The 14,764-nt window shown below is 36.5% G+C and overlaps 1 protein-coding gene across 6 annotated transcripts in view; it reads left to right on the top strand.

Moving 5' to 3' along the window:
- Nucleotides 1-14,764, top strand: part of GRM1 (glutamate metabotropic receptor 1) — a 394,312-nt gene that overhangs the window by 281,484 nt on the left and 98,064 nt on the right. For all 6 annotated transcript variants that reach the window (XM_079146824.1, XM_079146825.1, XM_079146823.1 and 3 more), the window contains one exon: nt 4,325-4,560. In XM_079146824.1, coding sequence (XP_079002950.1) covers nt 4,325-4,560 — 236 coding nt within the window. The remainder of the gene's footprint in view (nt 1-4,324; nt 4,561-14,764) is intronic.

Raw genomic sequence — 14,764 nt, 5'->3', positions numbered from 1 at the left:
GCTTCATGAAACTCAGATCTCAGCTGAAGTATTATCTTTTCAAAGTTGACCCTCTGGTCACTCAATCTAAACTATCCTTGTCTGTGTTCCTATCACATGACTCTAAAAGTCCTCTACCTCATTCACATTACCATGTGAGAGTTTGTTAAAATGGTCACTTAAATATCTCCTTCCTTCTCATTCCACACATGGATTTACATGCTTGGTAGCTTTTTTTTTACTGGATGGCAGACATTGTTAATTTAACCTTTTTGGTTATTGGATATTTTGTTTCTGAAAATATTCTTGAGCTATTTCTGGAAAATGGTTAAAATTTATTTTGGTCCTTTTGTTATCTTGATTTATGCTTTCTGCTTTCTGCTTAGGGAGGATCAGGGTAGTATTTAATCTAGGGCTCAGTTTTTCTCCATGACTGTGGCAAGACCATTCTTAGCACCTTAAATCCCCATGAAACATGAAGCTTTCTGCTCTGGCCATTAGGAGCACTTACTACTTCCAATATTATAACACTTCCAGGCACTATTCCTTCTAATTCTTTTGGTTGCTTGTTTCCTCAGCCCATGTGCACGGGTTTGCTAATATTAAACTAAGCAGTAATTGAGGGAGATATATTCCAGACTATTCTGTCTTTCTCTCTACAGCTCTGCATTCTCCGGTGTTGTTCCCTGTGACCTCTGGCCACCTTGGCTTTGCCAGACTTGCAGTTCAACTCAGCAAATCCATTGGGTTGTTCCTGAGTTCCTTCCTATCTTCTTGCATCATGGTTTAGAAATTGCCAGGGAATAACCTCAAAAACTGTAGGGCTCATCTCATTTATTTCTCAATGAGTGAATAAATTATTCTGATAAATGAATAAAACCTGTTCAAATTATTATTGAAAATGTGGGACACCTCGGTGAAATTTCTCACAAATGACATCACCTGATTTAAATAACATGATGCTGCTAAAGTTTTTTAACCTTTATGAATATGGTTCACATTGAAAATTATAGAATATTGTGCTAGTTTACATGTGTTCTCCAAAATACTGCTTTATGCTTTTCTTCTTTTCCTGATTTTATGGTTATCTCTGGAATAGTCTTAAATAATTGAGAGATTTTAAATTAAAATAATTTTATCAATTTAAAATCATTGTTATACATAATTCCTTGACCTCATACTACTTTAAATAAAAATTGTTTTAATATATTGATCCTAATTATTTCAGGTGACTAGAAATAGAGCTTTCTAAAATACTTTTTGTACCTTTTAAAAAAATCAATACTCTTGAATTTCTATTTTTTTTACTGTCCATTTGCTAATTAAGTGACTTTAACTGATATTCTGCAAAAATAGTATGCATCCTGTCAAATTGTAACTGATAGAAGTAAACATAGTATTTTCCTATTATTGACATTAGAATTTATTTGTAGGAGAAATCACGTTCAAGTTTGGGATGAGAAACTATGGGGCAGAGAACAAAGATCTGGTTGGAAGAGAAGAACAAATTTTTGAAGAATTGTATAAACATGTTGATGCAGGGGTCAGAAATAAGTATTCTTGTGTACGAGTGAGAAATATTTAAAACATGTAGCTTTCTGTTAGACAGTCGCCCTGTTCCTCCACAATATGCAGCTTTATTTCTAGATGCCAGCTAGGAAAAGGAACTCATAACTGGGAAACAGACAGAGTGGCAGACGCTGCCAGAGGCTGTGAATGTGCTTGAGTCCAGCACTGAGGCTGCGTCACTGCCCAGCACAGCAGCATTTATAATCAGCCTTCTGGGGGGCGACCTGTAGGTCCTCTAATGTCGAGCACAGTTCATGCCACCACCACCATCTAAGGAAGATCCCAGACAAGGAACCAGGGGAGATGATGACTCTGTGTTTTAAAGTGCATTTTACAGATAATTCACCAAAATATACTCACCCCAAACCCAAGACAGCTAAACAGCAAAAGTCCTTTAAAATTTTCCATAAGTGCATTTGACAAGTGAGACAGGGAACAAACAATTTCAAAGCATGAAAATGGAAGGCTGCTTTGTGGATGTTTTTCAGCAGCTCTTTCCTTACACCTTACCTGTGGTATATTTAAGAACACATACAAAACTTCAGCAGGTTCTTTAAAATATATTCACCAGATATTCCTACATGAATAATTTATCTATCACACCCTGGTTCTCCCTGATTTTTATGACCTCTCCAATTTAGCACGAACCGTAAGTTCTGGAAGGGGAGTCATCTTCAGTGAGGGTGACCAACTTTGATGAACAATGAAGGGGATTTGGGGCTCCAACCCACTAAGCCACAGGACTTCAACTGGTCTGCATTCACAGGCAAAGCTTTCTCCCAAGACGTGCCCTTCTGTGTTGGTGGGCCCAAAGGGAGGAGGTCACACTTTTCTCTGCTTCTAGCATTGACAAATGATATTTGACTTTATAGAATGGAGCATGACTCAGAAAAGTGCAGATACATCATAGAAAGTTCATTTCATATATTTTTCAAAATTGTGAGATTGCAAGTTCCTCGTACAGACTGTAAACAAATCTCTCATAATTAAACCTTGGAGAGAAACACTTCAAACCTAACCTTTATGTCAAAAAATAATTCTTTTCTTCAAGTTATAAGTCATTTTGATGTCAAATACTTACTCTGAGGCAGAATTTCTTAAAAGGCTAACTGGTTATATTTTTACCCTTTTTTTGAACATGACATGAACTATATGGTTCAAGTCTCCATATCACTGTAGGAGTGGTTAAGATGTAAATATCAATAAATGTAAATGTAAATAATTAAACAAGGTTAAGCCTGTCTCAGTCGATTGAGCAAAGAGATGGAGTCAATCTTTCTGATCAGTTTGGCTATCATTTTAGTGATTGTAAGCAGAGGACCCACTTGAACTATACTCAGGTTCCTTTCCATGAAGGAGAGAGCTGAGAGCCTTAGATGAAGAACAAGCTTTACAAACTTCAAGAACTTCCCATGGTCCTCAGGCTGATTGTGTCCATGCTGGGATTTATGTGTCCACCCCATCTCATTCCACATTTCTTTACTCAAGCTCTACTGACTACTTCTAAACCCCTTGAATGTCCCGTGCTCTTTTTTCTGTGTTAATCTACCAGGAAGCTTGATGCCAGTCCTTCTTCTTCTTTTTACCTGAGCTTTGCTGACTCCTTTAAATCTCAGATCAGGCATCACCTTCTTTAGGAATCTATCACCCCCGACATACATCTTCTACAACCCTTGACCTGTTGGAAATATAACTTTTGTGTAGTTTGTGGGGAAGAATCTAGGGAGGAATTACACCAATTAGCTCAGTTAGGGAGAAAACAGTTATCCCAGCTGAGCTCAGGTAACAAGTGGTGAGTTATGGTCAGTCAAAGATATTTGGCCCAGTTCCCTGCTCCATGAGAAGCAAATAGGACACCCTGACAAAGCCAATGGGTTATGACCAATGGGTTATATTCTACTACCTATTACATATTATAATAATCTTGAATAAAATCACATTTGCCTATTCAGTTCTGTGTAGTACAATTTTACTTTGATGTCCTCTTATGACTGGCTCACATATAAACCTGAATTAAACTGGGGCTACATAACCCATGGTAGATGTTAATGTTTTAGAAGGAGACCATATTTAAAAAAAATTCTAACCCACTGAATCAAATGTCAGTGAGCCTCCATTCAGTGAGAAGATGGATTCTTTTTATATTTGGGAATGAGATTGTTTTCCATTAAAGCTATTATTTTGAGATAGCATTAGGGGAAAAAATCTGGCCACTTCTCTGGCAGACAAGTTTGAAAAATGTCCCAGGAACATTGGCATGTTTCAAAGCTAAATCAGTTTTCTACCCTATGTAATACAGTTCACATAATGGTCTTGACCCCAATATTGAAAGCTTGCTGAGTTCTTACTGTACATATCCTGAGTGCCTATGTTTTATTTTCCCCTGGTCTGGACAGTGGCTCTGTGATTTAGTGGTAAGTAGTCCTGGACATGGAACCCAGATTGCCTGGATCCAGGAAGACCTCAGCTAGTTGCTGAATATCTTCCATCTCAATAGAATGAAGAGCCCAAAATCTGATGACTAGTGAATGCTCAAGGAACTTTTGCTGTTGTAATTGTTTCTACCATCATCTTCATCATAACTTCAGTACTGTGAAGAAAAAATTAATAGGATAGTTTATTTTTATACCTTTCTACCAAAAAGAGAATCATTGATGGGCAGTAATGCTGGCTTAAAATAGACTTTAGCCTTTTATGGATTGCTTCATTCATATATAACTCTATTTGTGAGACGTTTGTCTTTCTCTCTCCCCACCCCAATCCCTGCATTTTTTAGTGATGGATGGGCAGACAGAGATGAAGTCATCGAAGGTTATGAGGTGGAAGCCAACGGGGGAATCACAATAAAGCTGCAGTCTCCAGAGGTCAGGTCATTTGATGATTATTTCCTGAAACTGAGGCTGGACACGAATACAAGGAATCCTTGGTTCCCTGAGTTCTGGCAACATCGGTTCCAGTGCCGCCTACCGGGACATCTTCTGGAAAACCCCAACTTTAAAAGAATCTGCACAGGTAACTTGTGTTCACAAAATAGTAATACAGAGCTTTGGTCATCTCCTGCAGTTCCAGTACAGGCTGTGGAATGAGAATAGAAAGTGCTGGTGTTGGAGATCCATAGACAAAAGTGCTATCAACTGCCTAAAATAGCTAGAACCACTAAGCTTGTGTATCCCCCAGGAATCCTTGTTCCTGTATTCTGGGAAGACTGCTTTGATCTATCAGAGAGCAAGTGATAAGAAAATTTAGCCTAAGAAAATGAAAATCTAACTGAGAAATCAGATATCTAGTATTCGAGCCGGAGGGAAGATTTTATTGCATGTGTACTTAGGAGATACTAGCCACAGAGATCAGGGAGCAACACTGGTTTGGTCCTTTCTTCTCTTTGTGACTTGCTTTACTATCCATATCATCATCTACCACCAACATGGTGTTTATGGACGTAGGTGCAGGAAATTGTAGTTTCGTCTGCCCACCAGAATGATGGTTCCTGATTGGACAGTATTTCCCAGGCACCGCTCACTCATGCCTCGCCAGGAAAGAGCAGCACATTATTCCAAGGTGTACAGGGGCTTGGCGAACTCTACAGGACGCTGCTTTTCCACAGAAATACCTTAGCCCAGACTTCTTAACACTTAACTTTTATAAGCATTATCTTTACTGCATAGGGACATACATTGCTGTCCCTGTCCCTTTTCACTATTGTCTGTGCAATAGACATGGATGTCTATGGGCTGTCATAGTGCCATTCAAAGCCAGTCATCCATACTGGGTTGGTAGCATAGCATGATGATCTACCCCTGATGATGGATAGTGAAGCCTACCATGACCTTATTTGTCCGGCACAACAGAGATGTGACATTTATTTCCTATCTCAGCTGAGCAGATAATATTTAGAAATGTCAGGAATCCATTTGTTCATACCACATCTCATAATAGAACACCACATACAGAAGGAAAAGGGACAGAGATGGGAATAATCAGTGACTCTGGACCAATAAGAAATTATTATCTCTTTGGGCAAATTCAAACAGATCACATCTCACTCATGAAATAGATATATAACAAGAGACAAGGGGTTTGTACAAAACAGGGTAAGTATAATACTAATTACATAAACCGTTTCTATATTCAATAATGTCTACCTTTTGATGTTAGAAAATTCTTTAGAACAGCTATATATGTAAATGCATCAATATTTATCAGACTTCATGAAGTTTGATCAAGGTCTCTGGGAAATTTCCTGGTGTGAATCTATTTTCAATAAAGGTTTTTAGACAATACTCAGGTGGCCTCTAAGGAGGTTTAGAAACATAATCCAACTCAGAGGCAGGAAGAAGGGAAGATTGGTGCTAAACCTCCAACCTATCTTTGCCAAGTATGCATTTCTATCCCTTCTCCTTTCTCTGACTAGATCCACAGAAGCTAAGAATTCCAATGGACCAAGAAAAAATAAAAGCATCTAGGATAGTCTCCTTATCAGCAAAATTTAAGATGTTGAGGATGGATGGGGCAATAGTTACCCTAGGTGTATATAGTTATTGGTAACAATGGAATGAGAATCCACGTCTCCTGTATAGCCTGTGTGAGGCATTGTTCTCTAATTGCTTCCTAAGAAATGTTTTCTTTTGTAAACTATAGTATCTGTGCAGAGAGAGCTCTTGTGTCCCTCATAGAAACCTGTACAATATTAGTCTCTGGAAGCTCAGTCAATTCTTGGTTAGTTAATTATCAGTTAATTTATATCACCTTACAAATGTAGGGAGTTTTTTTTTTTTTTTTTTTTTTTTTTTAAGAAAAGTTAAGGACCATTATTTTGCAGACCAGACAGATTTCTTTCATTCAACATTAAACAAATATTTAGTTTACTATGTGTCAGGCTTTATCCTAGGACCTTACAATGCAGTGCAGGAAAATAGACAATAAACAACAACAACAGAAATAATTTAAGGAAAGTAGATACTCATTTACTTAATCAGAAGAACTATGGAGAAAATAAGCAAGGGATTAGGGAGCAATGGTACGGAAGGATTACAACCTTAAAAACATGAACAGAGAAAGCCTCACTCAGAAAATGGTTTAAACCTGCAGGAGATGAGAGGATGAGTGATCATAGCATTAGGGAAGGGTTTCTCAAGCAGAGGGAACAGCATATGAAAAGAGGACCAACATGTCTGGTTTAGGAGAACAGTTAAGAGATCAGTTTGCTGGAGCCAGGGGATACAGAAGCGTTGACAGGAGGAGGAGGCACCCGTGGTCAGGGAGTAGTGAAGAGGTCACTGTGATAATGAAAGTGACGTGGGGGATTGCATCAGAGTAGTAGCAAGAAGATGGAGACAGACATTCAATGCTGAGTTTATTTTGAAGAAGAGCTGAGGGGATTTGCTGACAGAATTGTTAAGAATGACTGACCTGAGCAACTGGAGAGTTGACATTCTCCTTGAGACTTCAACACTTAGGGAAGAGCAGGCTGGGGGAAGAACAAGAGGTTGGTTTTGGACAAGTTAATTCAAGATTGTTTGGTGCTCTATGTCACTTTGCTATTGCATTTTATGAGTAAAAATCAGTACACTACCTGGTGAAGGTGCTTGGATGTCTTTATGTAAGGAGTTTTAGGAAATGTTTTATGACCTGAGCTGCTCTCATAACAAAAATTAGAACTCTGCAGCCATGTACACTAATACTTTGGGTTTTCAATTGTCACAGCACATGTAAATGTCAAGGTTGAAGCTGGAGTTTGGTTAACATTCACAGCAGGGATTAACAACTTGCAAACTCATGAATTGTTCTTACATCGTGCTTGAATCTCATAGCTATTTTTAAGAGCAATTGCAACATTTCATAAACATATTTATGTTTGCATTTCATGCTGGTGTCGAGTTTAAAAAATGTTTCCCTGTGTTCTTAGTTCAAAGGAAGGCAGAAGTCTTATTTAACTTTCTATTTGGAATGAATTCACAAAACATATTGATTTTTTTTTTTCTGCTGCAGAAATTCTAAAATTTTTTCTTTGGCAGTTTTATCTGTGTTCATTCATTCATGTAAACTTACACTGCTTTTCAGCTTTAACCTCTGTGTTTCTATGAAATTGGCTTCCATATTGTTGATAAACTACATGAAATTTCACTTCCTATATTTTTCTTATTTAGTTGGAATTCTTGCATAGCAAATGAATTCCATAGTTTTGTGATGGATATGCAGGCGCATTTAGGAAAATTAGTGAAAGGAAGTGAAATTAATCTTTCAGAGTATCCACTACTACTGTTTCTGTCATTCATTTTTACACTTCTGGTGTTTTGGAAAGTTTTGATATTCCTGTTAGTTTCCATAGAAACCTTTGTTGAGCTTAATCTCAGATGTCACTATTTAAATAAAGAGTTTACATGCACTAAATTGCCAGTTTGAATATTAAGAGTCCTGAGTCAAGGCTGAGTAATTTGGGAATCACCATAGCTAATTAAAAAGTGCTTCATGCAAAGTCCACATCACTGTTTAATTAGTTGAATTTATCAAGGGATTGGAGATGTGTTGGGAAAGCACTAACTGAAACATCAAAGACTAACTTTGAAAGATGCGATAATTGTGAAGACAGTGAAAAGAGTAGATACAAGCAAATCAGTCACTCCTTCAGTAAGTGATTTAATGCTTAAGGGATTTGTATCATGTTTGCAAGGGCGTAAGGCTTATTGTTCCTGATGAGAATCATTATAAAGATTCCTCAGAAGCTGATAGAGTATAATGTTGGGACGCACAAGAACTGAGACCAACACTTTTCAGTTATGAATTTGTCATATAACTTGAATGACCTCACTTGACTTCTGAGACTCAGTTTTTACAACGTGGTAACAATATCTACCTCACACAAATGCTGTGAGAATTGAATGAAATACTGGCAAGGAATTACTTTGCAAGGAAATGATACCAGTGAAGTACTTTGCAATCTGTAAGTCAGTCATCCCTTGGTATCTATGACATTTGTTATGGGGCACTCAGATACCCAATTTCAAGGATGCTCATGTCCCTTATATAAGGTGGAATAATATTTGTATATAACATACACACATCCTCCAGTATACTTTAAATAAAATCTCTAGGTTACTTTGAATACTTAATGTAATGCAAATTCTACATAAATAGCTGATATATTGCATTGTTTAGAGGACGGTGACTAGGAAAAAATATATGTACATGTTCAGTATAGATAATTAAAAATATGTATTTTCAGTTCACAACCATTTGAGTCTGCAAGAGCAAAACCCATGGATGTGCGAAGCCTTCTGCACTTACATAAATGTAAAATATTAGTAACAGAATCATATCTTACCAGAAAGAAAAGTCTAGCATAGATTATCTCATAAAAACTGTGGGTTTTGAAAGTATGTTTAACACATAACTACATTAGATGATGTAGAAACTAGACACATAAGCATAGAACCCTTAGTTGGTCACCCTTACACAGTAAATGTCCATACTGATATTTACTTGTATTTTCTTTACTTTTAGGTTTTTGTAATTTTTTTTAATTTTCAAATTAATACTGCTTATGATGCTCATTTTAGGCAACTTATAAACATAGAAATGCATAAGAAACAAGAAGAGCTTTAAAAATTTTTCTCTTATCTAACCACCATTAGTCACTCTTAAGTTTTTGGTATATTTTCATTTTTCTCTACACAGTTTTAAGTCATATAGTTAATATTTTACATATTGCTTTTTAAAAAGTGAATATTGCTTTTATCTTATAAAGTTATGAATTCCTCTTTGTCATTAAACTCATTCATAATGACTACATAACATTCTGCATACAGATAAGATACAACTTATTTTTACTTAATTTTTTGGTACTGGGAATTGAATCTGAGGGTGCTCTACTACTGAGATACACCCCTAGACCTTTATATTACTTATTTTGAGACAGGTAAGCTCTTTAGGGCTCACTAAGTTCCTGGGCTGGTCTCAAACATGTGATCCTCCTGCCTCAGCCTTTTGAGTCACTGGGATTACAAGCATGTGCCAGTATATCCATTGAGATAACAATTTATTTAACCATTTCATTCTTCCTATACATTTGGTTGTTTTGAGTTCTTCACAAATTTAAAGAAAGGTGCTTTGGCTTGTGGTAAAAATTTTTCCTTTCTAAACCTTTCTTTTTCATTTTATGTAATTTTCTTAAGTTATATTTCCGGAAGTTGTATTAAGTTACCAGAAGTTCAATCAAAGATATAAACATTTCTAAGGCTTTTGAAAATAAAGAGTTCCAAAAGGCAACTCCTACTAACACTGCATGAAACTCTGCATTTTTTCCATTTGTTTGCATAGTTGTAATGATAGTGTGCATGTAATTCTATCTTATTTTTTCCTTAGGATTATACTTCACATATTTTTGAAGTTGCTGCATGGCTTTATAACCACAATTTTAATACTCTTACAATGTTCTAGCCAATGAAAAACTATAATTACTTAGCAATTCTCATATTGTTGATAAAGCATTTAGGACACTTCCAATTTTCCTTATTAAGAAACAACAAATATGGCATGGTTTTCATGGTTGTTGGTACTATTTTGAGATTGTTCCCTTTTAATGTATTCCTAAATATGTAATTATTGGTCTAAGAGCATTATAAGTTTGGGTTTCCTTAAAAAGCATGTATTGCAATTGTCTTGTACTATGGCAATGTTAATATTTGCTGTGGCTAGTATATATTAACTATATAAGTTTGTTGGGTTCACTATGTCCTTACCAGCTATTTTTCACAACCTACTGAATTTGCAACCAAATTTTGTTTTCTATCCTTTTGCTTTGTACCAACTGGAAGCAGATGGGCACAATGCTTTTTACAGCTAGCATATTGTATTTGGTCATTGTCCAAGACATAATGAAAGGATTTGGCTGATGTATGTAATGCTCACCAACAGCTCATGACTAGTAAGATAGTCTGGCACTGTGGTGGGAATGTCCCCTCTAAAATTCATGTTGAAATTTAATTGCTATTGTGATGGTATTAGGAGATTGGACTCATAAGAGGTGATTAGGACTTTTAAGAGTCTTTGTGAATGAATTAATGCTATTATCACAGGGATAGACTCCCCCCAAATTAACTTAAGTTTGGACCCCGTTCTCTCTGTCTCTTGGTCCTGCTTGTCCTTCTACCTTATACCAGGGGATGAGGCAGCATGAAGGATGATCCCCCGAGGGAGCCCCAGATCTAGAACTTCCCAGTCTCCAGAACCACGATGCAAATAAACTTCTATTGTTTACAGTTGACACAGTTTGTAGTATTCTGTCATAGCAACAGAAAACAGAATAATATATCTGGGAAGATATAATTTCAAAACTTTCAAGCAAGGGGAATCTTATTTTAGTAACTTGGAGAAAACCATTCACAATTGTTAGACAGATACTGATTATATTAATTACTTTGCCTTATTAGTTTTCCAATTTTTATGGACATTACACTTTGAATTAACCTATCATGTAAGACCAGATAAGAGATGTTCATTACAGCTTGATCCAGACTGAGATGGTTTATTAATTGAGATAGATTGCAATTTACTTCAGCCCATTGGGTCCTAGTGTAATGACTTATTTTTCCCCACTTTGGAAGTTTGGCTCAAATGCCAATATGCACTCCTGAGGAATATAATTTATCCTTGCCAGGAAGTTGACACTATTAATTGAGGTTTGTGGAAAATGCCACATTTAACCCTCCCTACGCCTATGCTCTTTGAAATATATCTTTGGGTCTCCCCTTATCAAGAGATAAAATTTTGTTCTCTACTTCTAAGATCTCAACTGACCTTATAGTGCATTCAAGTCTAGGGCCCCAGAGGTTTGACCTACTCCCATTCTCTTTCTTGAAACCCTCTCTGGGCAATATGAAAAAACCTGAGTTAACCTTTAGAAGATGGAAATAACATGGATCAGAAAGAGAATGACCTCTAGTTTGAGGGTGTTCTAGATCAGCCAGTCCCCAGCCAATCTATTACCTGACTACTGACGCATGAGTGAGCCCAGATGAAATGAGTCATGCCCAACTAAGAACAGCAGACCTTCCCAGGTGACACCTAGATGCATGAACTAAGCAAATTCTTGTTATTTAGCACTAAACCTTAAGGGTGGTTTGTTATGTAGTCTTGTTCTGGTGGTAGATTACTAATACAAGTTCTCCACAGCCTTGCAGTCCAAGACCCTTATATGGAACAATGGTTTCTTAATTAAATGAAGGAACATAATTTCTTATCCCAATGCTAGAATGCTCAGTCTTTTCCCTTTCCAAGAGGAATGGTACAATATTACATCCCAGATCTTATGGAACAAACCAAACATTTCCATAGATTCAGTAATTAAGAAGAGTTTAGAGTCCCCACTCAAGATAGTGAAACTATTTTACTTAGGAATTCTTGTGTGCATAGGGGAAGTACTGAAAATTGGAGCACAGTCATAGCTGACCCAACACCCTCAAGAACCAAGTAGGCTATGTCCTTGTACAGTGCTGGTCTAAGTCGCTTTATGGAACATTGTTTCAGAGTGTACTTGGAAGAATAAAAGTGATCCTACCTTGAGTTATATCTGGGCATTATAATTTCCTAGGCAAATATTGCTATCACATATATATGATGCTTTGTGAATACTCATACAATAAGCTCAATGAAGGTCTCCCTGTTTCTTATTAACACTTTTGATTGGTGCTATCAGATGTAGCCACTAGTCACATGTATCTATTCATATTTAAATTTAAATTAACAAAGATTAAATGAAAGTAATCTTTCATTTCCTCAGTCTTCCAAGCTACAGTTCAATAGCTATCTGTAGCTAGTAGCTACCATGTGGAATTGCACAGATGTGGATTTCTGTTATTGTAGGCAGTTCTATTTCTCAACACTGCTTCAAGCTGTGTTCTACTTTTCTAACTTCATAAATGCAAGTTTGATTGTTTCTTTGGTTATTTGGCTCTAATTCACAAGTTAGTGTTTTGAGTAATTTGTTGAATATCCTCGCTACAACAGCTGGAAATTGATTTACCCTTATGGAATGAGCCAAGGCTGCAGCTCACTTGGTGATTCCTATGTATTTGCCACCCAAGATAGGGAGGACTGGTTTTCACAAAAAAACAGGCAAGTACTCACTAGCCTTTTTGAATAGTTCTTTATTCCATGTCATTTTTAATATTAGAAGGACTTAGAGAAATATGTACATGTTTTATCACCCAAAATCATAAAAGTTGATGCATGGCATGAGTTTTTCCTTCTTTGTTTTTTCTTTTATCTTTTTTCTGTACTGGGGTTGGAACCCAGGGCCTCACACATGTTAGGCAAGTAAATGCTCTACTACTGAACTATATCTCCAGGCCTTTGTTCTTTTGCTTTATGTACATCTTGGTTATGTTTCCAAAGCACTGTATAGTAACAAGCCTATACAGACTTGAAGTATAAAAAGGAAAGTTATTTGAGTCATCTAACACTCACTACAGTGCATAGTCACTTATCTTTTAATTTTCTATTCTTTAATTTATAGTTATATATTATTGGATAGATGTACATTCTTATCATGTCTGCAAACCATTATCTAGAGATTAGCTGAAGGTTCATATACCAGAATTATTATTAGAATTTTGTCTAATCCATTAATAGATCTCCTTAAAATAAATCACAATTCTTCTTATTAAATAATTTGCATATTTATAAAATTGAATGCTACCTCATATGGTCCAGTCTGTCTTCTGAACGAATTCGAGAGTTGGCATTTCTAATGCTTAAAATCTATGGCTGCTGGGTATGGTGGCTTACTCCTTCTGTGCTCTGATGGGTGGGGCATGACGCTATATACTCAATCCACCAATAACACTAACAATGTAGTTCCTGTGTCTCTAGATCACAATAATGTACTGGGAGCCATACTTCACATCCAGGGGCTATCTGTTAAAACCACACCAAGGAGCTCTTATCATAATCTTGAATATGTTATAATCGCCTGGGTTTAAGTCAATGTCATGTCACACGTTGATGTGACCTCTTTACTTATTTAGTAACTAGTCTTTCTCTAGACTGTCACTGGTTGGTATGCAACATAGTTACAACATAAACCCTTAAAGGTTTTGTGGGCATCCACAAGACTTACTTGGTGACTAGCATTTAAAATCTGTTAGAAATGCCAGGAATCCATACAAACTTGCCCAAAATAAATCTGTATTTAATGTATCAATCAGTTTAATACTATTATTAGATCCTTTTGGCTAAATTAATAGCCCCAAATCTGAATAAGAATTTTGTTCTTTAATGCATAGTTCTAAAGCCTGGCTTATCAAAATCATCAGGAAAGCTTTTTAAAAAGTACTTCTCTATACCAGTCTGGGTCCCACAACACACCAATTGAATCAGAATCCTTGGAGCAAGTCCAAACGTTTATTTTAAGGACAGAAAAAAATTTATACTTAAAATTTATGAGCCATTTAGCACTTTAAAAAAATCCAAATTTGGAATCATCTATCACTGTCCAAATTGGGATCTTGCTAATGTTTTGGCTCTGGATATGGCATAAGAAGCAGCTGATGAGAGTTTAGTAATTCTTGGTGCTCAATAAATCTCTTAGGTTTGCTTTATTTTTTATTGGTAAGCTTGTTTTACTTTAAAGTATTTGCACTCTGAAACCAGTGAGTCATGGCCAAACACTATATTTCTCTATACCTGGATTGGGTAATTAATTGCATTAATTTTCTATTGCTGCTGTAATAAATTACTATAAACTCAGTAGCTTAAACAACACACATTTATCATGTTACAGTTCTGTAGGCTAGAAGTCTGATGAGGGTCTAATGAAGAGCATCAGAGGCCTGCAGTCTTCTATGAAGGACTTAGGAGAGAATCTGCTTCTATACTTTTTCTAACTTCTACAGGCACCCACATTCCTTGGATCATGGTCCTGTCCCTTCGTATTCCAACCCAGGAATACCACATCAGTCTGACCTTTCTTCCTCTATCACACATTCTTCTGATCATGGCCAGGGAAGGTTCTCTACTTTTAAGGACTCATGATAAAATTGTGTTCACCTTGAGGATCAAGGATAACCTCACCATCTCAAGGGAAGATTAATCATATCTCAAAGCCTCTTTTGCCATGTAACCTAATTTAGCTGCAAGTTCAGGAACTTGGATGTGGTCATCTTTGTGGGACCTTTATTCGTTATTTTTTCTACCACACTAAATGTCTAGACAGAACAAG

Source organism: Sciurus vulgaris (genome assembly GCF_902686455.1).
Source record: "Sciurus vulgaris genome assembly, chromosome: 7".
NCBI lineage: Eukaryota > Metazoa > Chordata > Mammalia > Rodentia > Sciuridae > Sciurus > Sciurus vulgaris.
The sequence above is the reverse complement of the archived record's forward strand: the minus strand, read 5'-3'. Positions and strand labels throughout refer to the sequence as shown.